The sequence below is a fragment of the Chanos chanos genome, chromosome 3 (genome assembly GCF_902362185.1).
Source record: "Chanos chanos chromosome 3, fChaCha1.1, whole genome shotgun sequence".
NCBI classification, from domain to species: Eukaryota; Metazoa; Chordata; class Actinopteri; order Gonorynchiformes; family Chanidae; genus Chanos; species Chanos chanos.
This window is the reverse complement of record NC_044497.1, coordinates 46,916,783-46,937,416: the sequence shown is the minus strand read 5'-3', so window position 1 is coordinate 46,937,416 and position 20,634 is coordinate 46,916,783. Positions and strand designations below refer to the sequence as shown.

At 38.6% G+C, this 20,634-nt stretch overlaps 1 protein-coding gene across 1 annotated transcript; it reads right to left on the bottom strand.

Annotated features, from left to right (window-relative positions):
* Window positions 1-2,482: 2,482 nt before the first annotated feature.
* On the bottom strand, window positions 2,483-20,501 carry prlra (prolactin receptor a). Its single transcript, XM_030768235.1, has 9 exons — window positions 20,416-20,501; window positions 11,735-11,829; window positions 11,211-11,343; window positions 9,693-9,862; window positions 7,231-7,397; window positions 6,121-6,262; window positions 5,011-5,107; window positions 4,450-4,519; window positions 2,483-4,083 (listed from the first exon to the last, which is right to left on the bottom strand). The coding sequence occupies exons 2-9, from the start codon at window positions 11,793-11,795 to the stop codon at window positions 3,133-3,135; spliced, it is 1,791 nt and encodes a 596-aa protein (XP_030624095.1). The 5' UTR covers window positions 11,796-11,829; window positions 20,416-20,501; the 3' UTR covers window positions 2,483-3,132.
* Between the last annotated feature and the right edge of the window lie 133 nt (window positions 20,502-20,634).

The following is a 20,634-nucleotide window of genomic DNA, read 5'->3' as shown; positions in this document are numbered from 1 at the left end:
AGAACTTTAAACTTAGTAGTTTACTTAATGTGTATCATGAAAAAATGTTGAAACTCAGAATTGAAAAGAATATTGGTATATAGAACAAATTAACCTTGATGACATTTTTAAATATTCTTGTTCTACGCAATAACATTGTGGAGCAAACAGGAATGTAAGAATGTGCTATGTAATGTAGTATGAATGTATCACCAAGACATACGATGTTTTAAATGGCTGCCTCTTTATCTGATAGCACAGTCCTCTTACAGTTTGACATCAATTTAACAACAATGTCACTTCAATAAAGCACCTCTGTATACCTCAAGGTTCAGATTGCCACATTCAGGACCTTACAAGCCTTTCCTTCAATGGATCGTGAATGGGCTCTTGGCAGTAGAATGAATCAGCTGTAATATTTTGATAGTGAAAATGATTTTTTTTTTTACCTGAATAATTCTATATTTCCACTAAAATATATTTCATATTTAATCAGAAGAACTTCCACAACATAACATGAAATAAGAATGAAAACTGCCAATCCAACAAACAGTGGGAAAAAAAAAAGATTCCTTGAGTTCTTCCATTTTCAGTCCAAGTAGTAAAACAGATTAATGCAAAATAACTGTAGTGAGGCTACTATAGCATAATGGTGAGCTGTACACATTAGTGGGGCAGGGAGTTGAAACATGGCAGGCTGTTTTTTCAGCCTAAAATCCATTAACAAAGTATTACAGAACAACCACTAGGACAGTTATTTTCCATATTCTGTCTAGCACAAAAGAATACACCAACATAATGATTGCAAGACACTTTCACATGGTGCATCAGGAATGTCATTTTGAATATCATGTTAGTACTCATCACTCACACACACACACACACACACACACACACAGAGAAAGCTGTGTGACATTGCCGACGAAACTTCATAATAACTAGTGAGAAAAACAAATCAGAAATCATTAATGTCATTAAGCTGGTAGATCTGACAGCCATCCTGTGCTTCAAAAAAAATAAACTAACATGTTGCACTAAAAATAACAGGACACTCATGTAATAAGCAAAGTACCAGCACAATTTTTTGTTTAAAGCAAATCTTTTGAATTGACAACATTCTAAATTGTTAATATCTCTCTCCCTTTCTTTAAACTTTATATATATACTTTTTGTCTTTAAAGATACTTAAAAGTCTGTTGACATCAGAGGTGTTTGTGGTCACAGAAGTAGGATTTTCAACATCTTTATCCATTAGACTGTCTGGAAAAATATATCATTATAACATTTCAGTGTAAGCTTTACTCTGAATGTTACTGAATAAGGCAACCTTATAACTGCTCAGACATTGTTCATACTATGTATTATTTCCGCGAAATTTTAATCTTTACAGAGAGCTTGTTTTAAACAACATGCATAGAAGGAATTTTAAAACTAAGGTTCAAATATCCAATTGTCCAGTTCAGTGTTTACTTTTAGTTACGTTTACTCATCCAGAAAACCCACACACAAAAGAAATATCAGAATAAGTAATTTCCCAAGTTTTCTATACATTAAAAATGTTAGAGAACATTAAGATTTTTAGCTTACTGGTGAAATGACAGCGAATATAAAAACTTGCAAGCAGCCTATGTAAAAATTTAAAGAAATGCCAATTGAAAAATACAGCTCAATTCAAATATTCAGATATAATCTCTATTAAAGGACAAAGTATCAGTGTTCACAATCAATACCTCATCAGAGTGTTTCTAGACCACTCCTCTTATGTACATTATATACATACATTCATAGTTAGTGTCAAAGTGAGTGTTATCTCCACCTGAGAATATCTCTTGAAGGCAAATTCTCCTAAGCAATATTGTCGATTAAAATATACAGTTCTCTTTAATCAACCACTATGCTTGCACAAGCAAATTACTATTTTATTTTGACGTTAAAGAGAATAATGGCATTCAAAGACCTCAACCTGATAATATTCTAATTTTTTCTCACTCTTATTTTGCCATCCTGTGGTATCTCTTTGCCATTCTGATGTGCAAATTCCAAAATTAATAAAAAATAAACATATATAGAAGTATGTGAATTGGGAGATTATGAGTGAAAACATAGTCAAGTATAACCTCTTATTAGATTTTCCATTCTGAAAAATCTGATCATAACTAACTGAGATATTTTACACACGCAATGTTTTTTTTTTTTCCTTAAGTCTTTTCTGACATTTAGTTTTTAAACCATATGACACAAATGAGCTGATTTTCAGTCGTAAATGTCACTGCTCCTTTAAAACTCTTGACAGAGCCCTGACTTTACATCACTTACCATCAAATGAGCATTGAATTACAGTCAGTTCACACCTTGAATAATTATGTATAATGAGGAATGACCATGGGTAAAACTGCGTAGGTTTGTAAACTTTGAAGTTTGTTGGTTTCTCTGCTGTAGCAAGTGTGTTCACTCAAAACTTTTTTTATTATAAAAATATCACTACGCCAAATATACATTTTGTAAGAGAAGTGTCCCCTAACCATTACTAAACCAAGAAAAGAAAATGCAGAAAAATAACAGTTTTGTAGTAATATAACAGGAGCTTTAACAGGAAATCAAATCAGCAGCTGAATTTTGTATGCTTGAGACTTGTATGTTTCAAACATACACATACAGTAGGAACACAAGGAGAACATCTCAGACAGCTGCCCCATTAGCACTCTCTCTGTTTAAAATACTCAGTCCACATGACAGTACCACACACACACCATACTGACTGATCAGCTAAAGAGAGTAGGAACTCGTGTATATCACATAGACTTGAGACAATGCCCTCATTGGATACAACACAATCAGCCCATTCATTAAAATCTGTAATAATTTATAATCTTACAATTTTCGGAGAGCAAGCTTACATAAATATATTTCTGAAATGTGAAATCTCGTGAAAAACAAAACAAAACAAAACTTAAAACATTTTGGGAGTGGTCAGTCTTATTTATGACAGAAGCGGGGAAAAGGGGATTTTCTCTTCTTATGAAGTCTCATGTCTTTTCTCCTCACTTGTTGTCTTCTCTTTATTTTATTGAGCGCATCCTAGTTTTAACATGTTGTAAGGATGCGTGTTTCAGAGGACTGCCTCTTGAGAGTCACACAGTACAGCAGTAACGGCTAGTGAATGCCCATCATGGCCGCAGAATCCACATAGCCATTGCTGGCCAGGTGCATACCTTCCTGAAGCATAATGGATGTGACATGGACAGCTGGTTTGCAGGACTGAGTCTGCTGGTTTTGGGGAACGCATTGCTCCACCTGCTCAGTCCGACTCTGGTGGTACTCTCCGAGGTATGAGGGTGCTGCCATGTCCATTTGCAGTAGAAGAATATTATCACTGATTATCCCTTTGACCTTGCTGTAGTCCTCAGCAGCAGGGGTGGTCGGCTGGTCGGGGTCATATCCCTCGTCATGGAGGGGTCTCACCAACAGAACGTTCTCCTGGTTGACCCTTTGCACCTCCACGTACTCCAACAAGTGGGGTGAGGGTATGGAAACCGCTACTGTCTCTCTCTCACAGTCCTCACCGTTGAGGTTGAACTCAGTGTGGGTCTTGATGTTCCCGTGGTTTCCATGTGGCTTGCTGAGCCGGAATTCCTCGAGATGGCACTCTTTTTGCTCCAGGACAGGGATGGGCATGCTGTGATAGGCCACTTTGGCTGCGTCATGGTGGTGCTGAGGGGAGAAGACGGTGGGCCAAGCTTTGCCCTGAACCTCAACAGACTTCAGAGTTCCTGCTCTGGGAACCTTTCCATCGCTGCTCTCTGTGGAGGCCCAGCTGGCCTCATCGTTTTTCTGGTGTTGGTGATGATCCCGACCCGATTCCTCAGTGGCCTCTCCAGACTTCTCCAAGAGCAGTGTATGGCTGTCACAGCTGCCCCGGCCTGAGTCACTATCCGATGGGGTCTTGCACTTCAAGCAGCCCTCGGGGATATCCTTGGTGTCCAGAACCAACCGCTCCTCATTATCGTACACTTCCAGATACTGCACCAGCAAGTCCTCATAGTCAGAAGTTGGTGGGAAACTCTGGATCACTAGGGCGTTCAACACCTCCTCAGACTTTCCGCTCTGCATAACAGAGGAGAAGAGATAATAACTGAGATCGAAGAGGCCACATTGTCCACTACAATCATTTCTAGGCATGTGAGCTGGATGAGACATATTTGAATAGGGAAAGGAGATATTCATAGTGAAATCAATGAAGATAACATTGAAAGAGGGAGAGAGAAGTCAAAGAGAGAATGAGAGATAATATCTGCTCTGCACTAAATGAGCACAATAAAAATGTGATCATTCTAGTCATTTTACAACAATGAGAAACTATTCCCATGCCTTATTCAAATAGAGGTCAATAGGGGGGAAAAGGCAGAAGAAAACGGAATTAAATCTACAGGGCCCTAGTGCTGAAAGAACGATGAAGAGAAATCACAGTACCTTTAGCAGCTGTTTATCAAATCCTTTTATTTTTGGTCCCGGAATAGGTGGCAGAATAAAATGCTTCACGCTGAACACAGAAAAAAAAAAGATATTACAATGATGACAAAACAAACAAGCCAGTATGAAAACAAACAAACAAATAAAAACAAATAAGCAACTCTAAATCTCAGCCAAGCTTGTGAAGATGCCCATGCTATTCACACTGAATATCCTTCACTCTGATCTGGTTTTGAAAATTTGACTCTGACTTATTTGACTGATCTCTGATTGAGACAGAAAGCAGCATTTGAAACTGTGTGCTAGAACAGAACACAAGTACTCCAGTATCAGTTAGCCTTGATGTGTCGAACACATGTTGCAGTATCTCTCCACGACCCCAGCTTCCGTATTCAGTGCTTGTTTAATGCTTCTAGTTTTGCAATTTCTCATAAAGATTGAATAAACAAACACAGTCAATTGTGGTTGTAAAAAAAGAGCCTGTTTATCAGAGCCTGCAAAATTGAAATAGGACCACAGCCGTATATAGGTGATGAATTTCTCAGAGTGGGTCATAATTACCTGTTCTGGTTTACCTTCGCCGTCCAGATAATGATGAGAATGAAGAAGGCTGAGAAAGTACCAATCAAAATCCACATGGATCGCCCTCTTGGAATGTCTAGAAGCAAATATATACACACACACATACATATATATATAAACATTCTGATAATTCTTGTTTGATGACAGAGTAAGATCATAGACATTGGATATTATAAGATTACAAATGATGTGACCATTGTAGGGACCCAGAGTTTGAGTCGATAATTTCATGAGTGCTCATGACAGTTTGTTTAACTTTTTCAAAGTTTTCAGTGGAAGATTAAAAATAAAAACAAACAAACAAATCTCAGAAGTACTCTCTGAATAACTCACTGAGGATATCTCACATCAAAAGCTGCTTTGCTATTCAAGTTAGTACATGTTAAGCAATACGAATAGTGTGTTCTGAGAAATATACAAGTCCAATCTCCTCAGCCTGATGAAGAAATACGTGCAGAGAAGTGTTGACTCATCCCTGTGTAAAAAACAGAACTCTGGAGGTTGCCAGGTGAGTCTCTCAAGAGGTCCACCCTTGCAACTTTGCTCCAGGGCAACTAAAACACAGCAGTAGGTTATGCTGCTCACTAACAGGCCCAGGTGAAGGCGTGTTGCCTGGAGGAAAGCAGGGACGGGGCCTTCCCCAGGGATGGAGTTTTCTAGCTGATTACATTCATAATATGGTGTCTGTATTCTCAGTAAGTTTGAATATGAATATCTGAAGAAGTGAAAGATCTGCAGGTCTTTCTTTGATTTGTAAATGAGCCTTAAATGAATGAGTTAATTTTCCTGCTTAACTAAGTTACACCCACAGTCCTGTGCCATTGCCCCATCATGCTTCATACTGATAATATGCAATCAATGTGACTGGAACAGGCTGGAGCAGCTGCACTAGATATGTTTTTCTCAACTACTTTCAAAGTATAGCCCCATTGCACAACATGCCATAAATTACTGTACGTTTGTTCCTGTGGTATTTGTTGTTGAAGTGTAGTCTTCTTGTTTTGCTATATCTTGTGCATTCTTTGAAGTTAGTCTCACAGAATAACATAAAGCAAGGGGGCTGAAACAGATCCCAGGGAGTTGACTCACAGTCTGGAACGGTCACATAGGTTGTGCTGCTCCATTCGCTCCAGAACCCATGATCCGGCTTACAACGGACCTGCACCATGTATACCCCACCAGAGTGAAGGCCAAATACGTTAAAGGTCTTCTGCAGTCCAACTTCATGCTCCTACACATGGACACACAAGTTAGAGAAAGTCAGTCATTAAAAGACGCTTTTTTTTAATAGCAGAGGACAGTTTTGCTATTTTCCATGCAGGTCTGCCGTTTTCACTTAATACACATCCAACAGGATATTATGAAGTCCACAAGCTAGAACTGAAGTACAAAGTATCCAGAAAGTGGAACAAAAACAAAACTTTGAGGAGTGAGACGGCTCTGTCAAACATTAAACAAACACGAGAAAGCTCCTTATCCAGCTGATACAGATATGATACAAATGTTCTTATTTTTCTCTTTTCTTTTTTTAGATTTGTCTTTCTTTTGTATCAGTGGCTTTTGTCGTACTGGAAAATAAGTTCAATCACATTTGTTCCCAGAGTTTCTGCAAACCTTCTGTAGATACATAGTCATGCATCTCTGGAATTTAAACATGACCTGTGGGCAAAGATCTTGTTCACTCAAGGTTCTTGACTGAAAGCTTTTGTTCTGCATGCTTAGCCTTTCTAAGACTATTTACGTTTAGGGTGCAAAGTAACAGTCAACTGGACCTTGGCAAAAGGAATCAATGATTAAATTGGTTGTGTGAAGCCTTCATTAGTGACTGAGGAAAGGGCAGTCAAGTCCTCCCAGATTCCACTTGATTACTGGCTGTACCTTTAGCTGATTATTTTTATTATAATACTTCACTTTCTCTTTACCAAATGAGGGTGAACTACACGGGTTTTATTTTTCCATGGACAATTTGCATTAGGAAATTTTAAAACGCTGTGACATCACAAAAATGGCATTAAAAATAATTTACAGTTTTAGACATAAGTGTTTAGGCTGGTGTGTTGCCAGTACTAACATTACAAATCCTGATCGCCTGAAAGAACACAGCAAATATGCTACAAGTTACTTAGCAACTAACCTAACCTACAATCTCCCGGTCATACAGAATCTTCTCACTCTCTAAGTCTTTCACAATCGACCCACCTCCCACTCCTTCTCGTTCTCCAGTTTCACTCTAATCTGATAGTTGAGCGTTATCCATCCGGAACGGGTGTCTGCAGTGGGAGGTTTATCCCATGACACCCTTAGGAAAGGTCCGTGGTCATCCTCCATCACTTTCACATTAACATTTTCTGGAGAATTGGGCTTCACTGTAGAGGAAACAGGGAATAGAATAGTAGAAGACATGTAGAGGAGATGGAGAGGAGACAGAAGAGGGGAGGAGAAGACAGGACACTGTGATCTTTAACTGACAGCAGAACATTCTCTACATGAGTTCAGACCTTAGCAAGCTAAGGAATGTTATTATTTATATAAACTGTAATGACAGTCGGTCTGTTGCTGTGAACAAATATGGATAAACTCTTATCCCAGCAGTACATTTGAGGACAAAAATATCCTCACTGATCATTTCTTGTACTCAACGCTTTTCTCTTATCCTTAAACTTTGCTTGGACAATGTTAAATTGAAAAGATATGAACAAGCAATGTATTGATAGTCATTTACATTGTGCAGCGGAAGCGATGGAGAGATGAATTATGCTGCTCCACTACACATTTTTCTTCCCTATCAGTGACAGGTGATTATGCCTATTAAAGAACATAAGCTGAGAAAATGACTCATCATGGCTAGTGAGTTTGTGTGTGTGTCTCTTTGTGTTAGTTTTTGCATGTGTTTGCACATGTATGTCTTTCAAAATGTCGCAGCTGTTGGGTTACATAGCGTGAGAGTATGTGAGCTGCATTGCATTATGGGTGTAAAGGAGTAAAGGGAGGGGAGAACGAAAGTCAGTCTGAAAAAAAAGGTTGAAACCTGACACCAGCGTCATGTGATCCACTCTGTTATGGCAACTTGCAGATCCTTCAAGCTTTGTAAGGGCAAAATAAATAAGTAAACCAAAGCCACGAAGGACACATGACTTCCCAGAATTCCCTCCTCTTGAACTAGTACACTGAGTCTGTTTATCAGATACCCATGTTAATCAAAGACCTAAATAAAAGACTCTTTTGGAACTCTTTAAATTTGTTGGTTTGAAAACAAATCTTTTTTCGGTGATATCCATCTTATAATTTCAATGAATAATTCTCTTCCCATGGCAGTTTAAAGAGCGAGTTTAGGATGACATCCTTTTATGGTAGGCAATGGAGCTCACTGGGAGACCATAAAGAGCTCTCTGTAAAAAAAAAAGCCTCACGTCTTCGCGCTACATCTAAAAAGCCCAGAAGAATAGTTAATGTTTAGTAAAAAGATGCAGTAAAGATGTAGTAACTTTAACTAACTTACACTTTCGCAAGATCCTCGCAGACTTTGATAGATGTAATGAAACTAAATGCAGCGACGGGATGAAACTATACAGCTGCATTAAATGATGAATAAAAATGTTTCTCAGTCTGTTTGCTATAATAAAAAAGAAATGTAACTCCACAGAAAGAGTAACATCACTCTGTTCAACAAGAGTGTTTCGGGCTATCAGGAAAACTGGATCGAGAAAAAAAATTGGTAAGGTGAGAAAATAATGTGATGAAAGGAGGACATAGCATAATTAACATTTGCCTCACTCTCTGCATTTTTTTTGTAATTTACTGAATCAGTGTAATGTATATTCATGAGCCTTGTATATGTATTACCAACACGCTCTCATTCACGACTCATCAAAGCTGGCAGCTTGGTCAGTGGGCCTGTGCTTCAAACTGTGACGCTCTCTAGGTACCCATGTAGCGTCAGGTTTGCTACTGCACAAAAACAAGCTCAACGCACTGACCAGGAATCGAACCCAGGCCTACTGTGTGGCAGACAAGAACTCTACCATGGAACCACCGACGCAACGAAAAACTTTACAGAGGTCCAGTGGACTCCAACATCAGGGAAAGTTCTGACCTAAAAACAGGAGTGGGATTTTGCAAAGGCTGGAATGGGCATGAGGCACGGCGCCACAGTGGTTAGCGCTGCTGCCTCCGAGATGCGACAATTGTAGTATATCCGCCTTGGAGATAGTAAAATTGCCCCATTGATATCCATTGAACAGCCCTGCACGTGCAAAACTGATGCTAAAGGGGTACCTAGAGCATCACAGTTTGAAGTATGTATGGCATAATACAGAACAAGAAAACATGACATGGGCAAGGAAATGCTCAGAATGTGAGAGGAGGATGAACAATGAGTCAGAGGGAAGGTGCTGGATGAAAATAGAATAGTAAAGATGAAGGATGTGGGAAAACTGATGGAAACAGGTAGGATCTGAGAATGTGATGAAAGAGTGAGAGAAGGAACAAAGTATAAATAGGCAAATGAGTGGCAAAGAGAAAAGAGAGAGAAGAGGGAAAGAAAGAGTAAGAAGAGGCAGAGATATGAAGAAAAAGCGGGGAAGGGTAGATGAAATAGATGGGAAACAGAGAGGAGAGGACAGCATCAAAGACAGAGGGATTAAGTCAGGAGACTCTCTCACCTATATAGACTACATCCACCTCAACAGGGTCTGAAACAGCTTGGCCCAGGGCGTTTTTGGCCACCACCGTGATGTTGTAGTTCACCCACAGAGACGTGTAGCTCTTGTTGAAAAAACAGGAATTCTCTCCAGCTGTTTTGTAGTCAGGACACTCATACACTCTGTCATCTCTAAACAACAGAGGACAAATAAAAACAATTTACAAAATGAATATTACTAATATAATTGTGAGTATAATTAATATTAAAACACGATGCAGTGATGGCGTCAGTTAGAAATCTGATTCAAGTGCGGGCAAGTCAATGTTGTTATGGTCAGTGTGAATGGAAGTAATGACATGTGTGATATTAGTCCCCTGAAATTTAATGCTGTGCTTTGTGCAAAATTCAATGCCAGGTGGCAAAAGCCAGAGAAAAAGCAGGAAATATCCTCTCAGAAAAATGCCAGGAAAAAGACTGACATGTACATTTCAGTCTATATTTCAGTAGTTAAGTATTACCAATGATTATTCGTCAGTATTCTCACAAGCAATATTCTACAAGCAGGGCCCACAGAGTAGCAGTTAAAATTTTAGGACCTCTTAAAACATGCTTTTCACCTATTTATATAAAATCAATGCAACTTTAATAAACTGCATATTTAGTAATAGGTGTGCCATGGGCAAGGGTACCAAAAACATAGACTGTAAAAACACTCAAAATTCTTTTATTCTTAATCCTCAAATCCTTTAAAATCATTTCAAATTACTATGATGGTGTCTGATACAACACCTACTCTTACACAAATTTGTAACTGTTAAAATGATTTTGAGTCTGTTCTGGTTTAATTAAACTGACAGCAAAATCACAAAACATGACTTTAAACACTTCACCACCATTTCAGAACTCTTGTGTTGCTAAATAACATTTTGCAACACAACTGCAATAATTTCAACAGACCCAAATCCTGTTACTACCCTTATCAGAAACTCATATCCTGTGTGGTTGCTAAGCACATTCCCCTTCAGAGCATTCTGGTTATGGCTGGATGATGTTATGTTAAACATCTTTAATGAGTCCTAGTTTACTTGGTGTACATATTTACAAATTTACTTTTGGATTATTCTATTAGAAGCAATGATCTCCTTAATGAAACAACTGGGGAAACAGTGCCTTGCATGGAAGATGAATTTCTGGCATGCATCTGGCCCTGTAGCCATATCCTCGAACGTTCTCACTTTTAAGTGAAAGATGGTGATCTCATTTGGTTGTCAATATTTTTTTGGTTCAGTTACAAGATTTCACAGCTGTGATGTTTACAATTCTTTAGGAGACATTATAACACATACATGTGCGATGTTTCCATAAACAATTCCAGCTAATCGATGCATAGTATACAACACTACACATGTCTTTACATATGTGAGTTTCTGTCTGGATATTGGTAAACGGTGGTGGACTAAAATACAAGACCTTGGGGTTAGAGCATCACTGCAGAGGAGAGAGATGGAGAAAGAAAAATAGATAAAGAAATACTCACCCTTCCAAACGATAATAGAGAGCGTAGGTGGTTGGCAGACCTCCATCATCTCCTGGTTCCCACCAGCAGGTGAATGTCTCCTTCTCTGGGGAACGGCAGCTTGTCTTTTTTGGCTTCCCAGGGACACTGTGTCCTAAGTGAGCATCACAGAGACCATGCAAATGAGATACACGTAAGACGGCTCTGAGGTCAGGCTACAGATTGGGAACCCATCCAAATCATATAATCAGTGCATTTTCAATGAAATACTAAAATGGCAACTAGGAGGCTGCCAGTATACGACTCTAGTGCCAAATCAAGTCATTGTGCTTCCCACCTGTAGTTTCGCCAAGAGACATAGTATGTTTTTGATAACCCTCATGATTCTTCAGGATAACAAAATATTATGTAATCACAGACACAAAATAATTCCAATATATCAGTCCACTACACACATTTCAGTGCTAAAGGATAAGACGGGGATGTCCGCTATCTTTACAGACAAGTCATATGAACCGTTAGACCACCTCCGTGGAAATACTTACGAGCTCCCACTGAAACAAAGATACCCGCCAGCAATAGAATCAGCAAGGCGTCTTTCTGCATTGTTTCTGATGGTCTTTCTTTCTCCCCCTGAGCTCTGAAAAAGAGAGCATTATTATGTATTAAATCACAACTGCTCATATCAGCATGTGGGACAGAACAGATGTGTGGGCAGGCCCTGGAGATGTTTAGCAATACACAGGGTAGACAATGGACAAAAATCATTTTAAAATATCAGTTTGAAATGATTCAGTAGATAAACGACTACAACACAAACAAGCGAAGTAAACAAAGCAACAGGTCACTCAGACCAAAATTTCCACTTTTACATGAAAAACCAGGTGTGTATAAACACAAATGATAGTATAGAAAAATAGTAAAAGATAACAAAATTGCCACATAATTGGTGGCCAAAAAAAGATCCGCTATGCAAGCGTAATTCAGTTTCTTTCTCTCTCTCTCTGCACATAGCTGTCCACTACACATAGGTCTGTGTTCCTCCATAGTGATGCATTAGCACTATACATAAGCCTTTGCAGCAAGTTGTTAACTGAATGATCAGGTTTAACATCAAAGTGTCAGGTGACCTCTAGGAGTGCCTCTCAAGTGAATGCCATTCTTAGGAGAAAAAAAAGGCTGTGATTCATGTATTGCAGACAAAACGAGAAAACATGCTTGCTTGTCCTGCTTGGCCTCATGTGTTTCCTGTTTTCACCATAGTGTAAGAAACGACAGAATGTGTGTGCCCATCTGCGCAACATTCTGGTCTCTACTGATTTAGTGCTGCTGACAATAACTCCACCAGTGAAAATGACAACATAAACAGCAAACATTAAACCTTGTCACCTTGGTATATCCGGCAAATTAACTCCAATCCACTCCTGCCCAGTACCATGGCATTACAAGGCACTGAAAACATTTTGTGTGGCACATAACGTATTTGAACATACGAATATTGACTTTTATTGTGGTTCATTACAAATATTTGATTCATTATATATCTCATGACAAACAAACAAATGGAAATGATAAAAAACTGTAATCACATGTCATTACTAATGTATAAACATGACAGCATATTTCTACAGTACTTCTTAACAAAGCTAAAATATCAGGGGTGAGGATATATATGCATTGGAGGGTGCATCTGATTACAAAGAAAACAAGAATTATAGGGTACAAACCCTTTCAGTCTAAAACCCTAACAGGCCCTCTAAGGAGACATTAAGTTAAGATGTCATCGCTTGCTCCATAGGTACCTCACTTCCACAAGTCATTTATCAATCACTCAATATGCAGTCAATATGGAGAATTCCAGATGGCAAACCAAGCAGAACTGCTGAGAAACATCAGCAGCATCTTTCAGTGAAGAATAAACATTCGTCCATCACCCCCCCCCCCCCCCCCCCAAACTTTTTTTTAAAAATATCAAACTAGTCTTTTATACACTGAAAACTACATGGTGTTCTTTATAAAGGATCACCTATCACTTTTTTATTATTATCAACTTCATATGACATGACTAAGCACACACAATGAAACAAAGGTCATGGAGTCCACACTTACACCCATGTGACAACCTCTTAACCAATAAGAAAGCAGATGGCTAAGAACTGCAGAGACCCACACAGATTGCTTTGGGAGTGTTCTAGTTAAAATCTCTTCATGGAGTCGTAATTTTCAGACATGTAATAAGAGGAATCACAGTAACTAACCAAATAAATACTAACATAACTGGGAAAACACTCACTCAGTAATGGAATCCGAAAGCAGCGGAATCCACTGTGAAAAACATGTCAGGTCAGAAAGAGGAATACATGACATTAATGGCGTGTCTGAAGTTATGACCTATCCCTGATGATTTATGTCTTACCAGGCATGATTATTTTGTCATATTCAGCGGTCACATGTAGATCTGCCAACAATTCGTTAATCATTACTAAGCTTTGCCACCAAGTTTTGTGAGAAGGCTGTTCCCAGCAGTTGTAGTGAAGTATCAACCTAATGCTTAAACTGAGCTGTACAGTCAGAAGGTGATGCTTTAAGTTCCTTACTTGCAAGCGGCATTTGGTTTACTGTCTCACTTCCAAATCGAGAATTACCAAACAACTGAAAGGATTACAAAAGAGGGCACAACTAACAACTACACATTTTAGGCATGCTGTTCTCATTCACTCATTCATTTTTCAATGCACTGGGCTAACCAAAAGCTCAGCATATACCACATGAATTAAGTATGATTCGCCCCAAAATAATAGCCACTGTTTGCAAATAAATTCATTAAAACCATCACTTCCTGAACGCTTAAATGGGTGGCTTAGGTTGGACGTGAGGATCAGGACACCAATCCCAGGGCTGACCTAAGCTGCTTTGCAAAACCCTTTAACGTCAAGGTACCAGATAAAATGCAGCCATCAAATCTGCCCTTCAGCACGGTGCAATGGGTTCAGCACTATCTGCACACTCTGATTGCTCAACAACATAAAAAAAAAATTTACAAAGGAAATGTAGCTCATTTTGGTCTTTCATCATAATACACATACAGTTTTTTGCTTTTGGGCCGCAAACCACATTGCTAGTAGTGTCTACTAAGTGTATGAAACATACGCAATAAGGATCACAGATGGAAAGGAGAGTAAACACTGGGAAGGGGAGGGAGTTGAGAGGGGGGAAAAACACTTTATTTTCCCTTGTGAGCTGAGTGACACCAAGGATTTAACAAAAATCCCCTCATCCAGCTGGCATATATGGGATATCTGATTGCATAAGGGATTATGTCATCATAAGAGAGAGACCAGGCAAGGTTGCAATGGACCTGATGCCCATTTGCATGACTCTGGATGCTCTCACATGATGCAGATGTTGTGGGTTTTTTTGTTTTTTTTTTCTCCCTCCTGCCCAACCCCCCTTCTGTTCCAGTCCTGTGTAAAATGGAAAACTGAAAGACAAAATGCAATTGGGAGAACATGAAATGGCTGCTAATGTATGGCTGTTTAATTTTCACTATGCTGCTTTATAGCCGTATCTGACCTCTTCCAACCTGCCCCAGATTCCGATTCAGCTAACAGCTGTTTCTGAATGAGACTGAGACCAAAGGTTCTTTACAAGCCAAGGCAGGAATAAACATGACTGATGAAAAACTGACAATCTGAAATTGTAGAAAATGCAGCATTACTCAATATATTGATCGTTTCTTATTTCGATGCATCTTCTCCTGGAACAATTTCTATTACTTACTAAAGAATAAAAGGTAAAAATAAATAAATAAAATTAACATGTGGTCCAATTTTTTATTAACTGTAATAGTTCTGATTTATTCTGAGTAAAAGACTAGTCTTGCCTTAGTGACAGACACAGCACCCATATATATCACTGCTGTGACATCATGAAGAAATCCCTTTGAGTTACCCAAAACAAGCCAATTATGTTCTCTGAACTTTTGATGTGTAGGCAGCTAGTGAACAAGTGAAGGTTCACATCTCTGCAGCATTGTGTCCAGGTTTGTGATCAAAGTCCTTTGTAAAATACAGAGATATAAAAATATCCATGGAGAACAGCAAAAATACTGAGAGACTTACAACTGATGACATGTATTTTGGATTAACTCTTGAACCACCTGTAATGACTGTGAACTGATGGTATTATGTACTCCATGGTACTTTGATTTCAAGAATATCTCAGTGGTCTGTGATCTGATAATTGGCATTAGGGGATTGGCCTCCTGCTACATATAGCTATGTTACATAACCCCCTCCACCCCAAGGAATAAGCCATTAAGCCGGCAAACAATCGAGACTCCCAGACAAGTCCACGTTACACCCTTGCTTCCCTCTGGTGTACAGCCTCCTCTCTCTCTGTTTTATCTACAACTATTCAACTCTTGTCTACTCTAGTTTCATATTAAACACTTGCCTACTGCACTCAAGTTTTGATAAGTTATTGTGTTGTGTAGTTACATATCATATCATATGAAAAAAAAAAGTGTGGTAAGAGTTCAGCTCTTTATGTTGACTTAAATTTGACACTTTCCAGCTGACCTTGTCAAACCCTGCTTCTACCAACCAGTGAAAAACCAGCTGCCCTTAGATAACACGTTTCACACATGTAAGGTGAGTTTGAATGAAATAGATAAAGGATTGCTGAAATTGTTGATTCAAACTAATTTATCACTAACTGTACTGGCACTTCCTCACCACCAACTGTCCTGTGCAGTTTGAAATAACTTGATATATTGTATTTGCTTGACGTAAGTATGACCGATACAGATAATTTAATTACGACCCTATATCTGCCAAACATGAATGAAAGACAGTCTTGTTTACTGTAACATGATATGTATACCTGACATCAACAAGGAAGAAGTAGAAAAAGGGACGGCCATTGATCAGACATCTGTAGTCATAGCAACAGTGTTAATGAAGTTGGTGAAATGTCCAGCAGCATTCATTATATTGCCCTGTTCACCATAAGTCCTAATTAATCTGAACAGACATCTACAGGTCATCAAAGGTAGGAAAGTAATTTATAACAGGAGGCCATTACCATCACATATGTTAGACTTATTTAATTCCATTTTTCTTTTTCCCACTCAACCTGAAGGATGCACTAATGTGAATCCTGGACTAACCCGAGCTTTAAGTAAAAGAGAAATGCACACATCCGTTGGTTAACAACACTGCTCTCAGATATTAAATAAATACAAAACTGCATGGACTATTTTTTAGAAGAAAACTCTAAGGAAAAAAAAAACAAAGAAAAAAAAAACAGCTACGGTATTTAAGAGGTGTGATATTTAGTGTAGGGCTGCGTCAGAAGCTGTGACAACCTGTAAAATGATCTGCGGTCTGACTGGTGTGCAGTAATGCTACCTGGGTAAAGAAATTAAGGATAGTACATTATTGAAAAGCTGAGGTGTTGTCTGTGGGTGGATATGCAAAGGCCCAGGTAGGCAGTACGGGACTCAGTAAGAGTGCCTAATTACCAACCGTGTTTGAAGCTAATGACGTCACGCTGTTCAGGTTACACGCAAGGTGTGAAGGCACAATAAATAACTGATGAAACACACATCGATATGCAAGGTTAAAGTTGCTCTGAATCATGTTTATGTAAAAAAAAAAAAAAAGGAAACCAGTGTGATACAAAAGAAATTTGCTCTCATCGCAGCACAACTGCATGTAATAATAATTTTTGCGTGTAATTGCTAAAAATAAATACAATGAAAAAAATACAATAAAACTAAACAACTGAGCATTAGCGAACAAAAAAAGAAATCATAGAATCATACCATTGTTCACCATAGACCATAATTATCCATTAACACTTCATTAAGCTTAAGAGCTGCGTGTAATTCCCGAGGCTTACGAGTCGCCATTCTTTTCCTGAGTTTGTTCTCAGGAAGAGGGGACGGGTTACAATCATTTGTTAGAGTTGCCCTTCAATTCCACATTGAACTAATTCCTCTCCCGAGGTATGATCTAACACAGCACGCATTTTGAAAGTTATAGTGAGCTGTGCTGGTCCCAAAACTCCAAAATTCAGTTAGGCCAAGGACTGAATGGCAGCATCGTACAGAATGGAAATTTCATATACTGGTGGTGCAACAGAACTGCTATGGTTAAATGCAGAGTATATTTAAAAAAAAAAAACCTGTTCGGCAAGCTCCTCTGCCCTCTATTATCTTCACTTGTACCAACATTTATGGGAAACACACTTCCTGGAAGGGTACCTTGAGAATTTTAGATTTTATCTAAACAAGTAACTGGTATTCCTGAGAACTTTCTAAAAAAAAAAAAAATTCTGCAGCAGATGTTTTCAAACAGTTTTATGTGTTCTACAGTCTTGTTGTGTTCAAATGTTTAGTTATAATGTGTAATTGCAGTCTGTTCAATTTAACAGGGCACAGCAGGCCACACACAGTGACTGTAAAGGGCAACCTTTTGTTGCCTGATCAATCTGGATAATGTGTAACAAGATAAATGTTGCTGACAATAAATAACTCCCATTACCTTTAAGCAAGGTCACAACAAGTGGACTATGTTTGAAGTATGTAATAAACAAACACATTCAACTGAATGTATTGGAAGAAACATGTACCAAGCTGGTCTATGTTTTTTTTTTTTTGTTTTCTTATTTTGTTTTGTCCGAATGAGTATAGCAAATTGATAGGTAAACAATTTGGTTAATCCTCTCCATTAGCAAAACCTATTAATTGTAATGAGCTGTAGGTCCCTTGTCTATTCATGGTCTTCCCTAGCAGAACACGAGAATGATGTACTTTATTAGTGTCAAACTGTGACCACATTCTCGGAACACATCTACTGGATCCGTGTGCATCTACATCCATGTACTTGATATTCGGTAATATTTAGTGGCAACAATTGGAAAGGTCTCTATAACAAATAATTTCTCTGCAGTGCCTTCTGAGTCTACTCATTACAGCAAAATGTGATATAACAAGATATAATCCCTGGTATACTTGAAGACACTGCCTCTACAACACGATACTGTTGCCAGTGTGCACCACATTATTTGGATGTCAAAACAAGTAAAACACCAAACAGGATAGCAAACAGGGGAACATTTAAAAAAAGTGTAAAAAATGAGGGAGGAATTTATGCAAATTTGTTCCGAATTTGTTCAGTGGAACGGCCAAGCAAACTGTATTTCCCACTCTCAGTACAACATGGATACTTGACATAAAGGTACTGATCATACACCATGAAACTGGGTATACGTTTTCTTCCCTGACGTGAAAGGCTTTCTGAGAAACAGCCACACCCTCCACTTCGGAGGAAGCATTTAGAGCTGTCGGCTCATATTGTACTAAATTGTTACATTGTTTAAGGCGGTTAAATAGGCGAAAATGAGCTACCAAAATACAAAAAAAGTGAAGTTTAGCAGTCCAGCCAAACAAAAGTTCAAAACTCTGCCTGTATGTTATCTGCATGTTATCTCCTGAGAGAGTACTTTCTGTGGTAGTTGTGAAACTGGCAGGGCTGGCAGTCTAATCTGACTGAGGAGCTAATTGTGGCAGGTTAGATCTGTATAATGTCTGGGAGGTACGTTCAGGGACACTATGAAACAGACATCTCTCTAAAACTGACTCTTAGATCAATGTAACTGAAAAGGATTTCGAGCTTAACAAAAGAATTGTGTACAAAAATAATTAATCAAACTCTCAATAAGACAAAGATTACTTTCGAGGTATACAGGGTGTACAAGCTAACTAGCACTTGCAAATTAAGTTCTACCCCCTCTTAACGGCTTCAGTGGTAGTTTAGAGCAAGTAAGAAAACCAATTAGAACCTCAGATAAAAGGCAATGTCATATTCTTAGTACTGGGAATCACTCTAAACTGTAAGCACCACAGCTCAAGCAATAATGTTGAAAGCAGTCTACAGAGAGAAAGACATTAGCTCAGAATGAAATTATCCTGTCGTTCAACAGCTATACTGGATCACAACAGCACCTACAGCAGTGAAGGAAAACAGGCCAGTATGCTTATTTAAGTGGTTATTAAACCAATGCCACATTCACTGAGTAAAATCACAACAAACAGGTAGTCTCATGACATTGCTCTAAAAATTTAATTGGTTAAAATGACATCTTTGAACAAGATATGGAACCACATTGCCAATTTTACTTGCAACATATATTTAAACAAAACAAAACAAAACAAAACAACAAAAAAAACACAAGTAACGAAAAACTGACACTAGACATCTAAAGCAGAAAAACAATTTGTAACATGTTTGTTGTCATTAGTTCAGGAAACAGAAGCACAAGAGTGATCCAAGAGGCCATAGAGGCTTGACTACTCAGTTCACTCTATGGAGGGATTAAACCCATGAAAAGCTCATTATATAATGAAAGACTATATCAGCACTTTCCATCTAGTTATTATACTTTGAATCTCATGCCACACTTTACCGGGCTAATGTGTGTTGTACAACAGTCTTAGGAAAAGAAAACGTATAGACCTTAAAGGCAAGGCAAGGTTCAGTACCAGCTTCCACTAGGATATTAAATGAAAGACCTTTGGGTAGCACTGAGGTGTCCTTTGTGAACAGGATTGAGGCAACTTCCAGGGTGAGTGGCTGTGCCAAAGTTAACTGAAAGGTATATTGACCCAAAGTGCGCCAATAAGGCTGAAATGGTGAGAACTACGCTTAGTTGCTATCGTTGTATCATTGATCACAACTTCTCATTTCGGCGTATTCACCAAGAGAAAGTTAATAGTAGAACGACGATACCTAAAGTACATTTTCATTGTCAAAAAGCACTGATCGTTTAAATTCTACAGATTTTTCAAATCCAACAAATCGTTTGTCTTATTCTGCGTACTCGCTCATGTTACAACACACAGATTCCCTCAATGACCGATTAATTTCGTATGGTTTTGAATTCCAACAGTTCTAACCCCAGTCATTGCTTAATTCTCAATTACACTCTTAGTAACAGGGAAATAACTGGCAAACTGACATTAAATAAATTGTAAATAATAAACAGTGATTTGACGAAACTGAAAATTAACATAAAATATGTTTAAGTAGAGGAAGAAGAAAACGAAACATTTCATTCAGTTAGAGCACACCGCAAAAAGGTGCGGGTGTCATCATGACAGCGATGATGTGTCAACAGTAACCACAAAGCAAGGGCACTTTGAGCCTTTATGGTTGCTTACCTTTTTGGACTGAGGAATGAGGCGTTTATCCTCGCCTAAAACGAGACACGCGACTACATTGAACTGACAAACTCGCAAAAATGTGCCGTCAAGTAATCAGTACAAAGCTAGGCTAAGGATTGGACAACACGTCCTTCCTTACACCTCAAAGGTAAGTCAAACACTAAAGAGATTACACCGTCCTGCCTAACCGGTCTGCAAGTAGGTGGAGCGGTACGC

Excerpts from the sequence above, each read along its gene's own strand:
- prlra (XM_030768235.1), bottom strand. The coding sequence starts at position 11,795 with ATGCAGAAAGACGCCTTGCTGATTCTATTGCTGGCGGGTATCTTTGTT. Across the intron at positions 7,398-9,692 it reads GGTGGATGTAGTCTATATAG|TGAAGCCCAATTCTCCAGAA; the intron begins GTGAGAGAGTCT and ends TTTCCTCTACAG. Across the intron at positions 4,520-5,010 it reads GCGAAGGTAAACCAGAACAG|CGTGAAGCATTTTATTCTGC; the intron begins GTAATTATGACC and ends TTCTGTGTTCAG.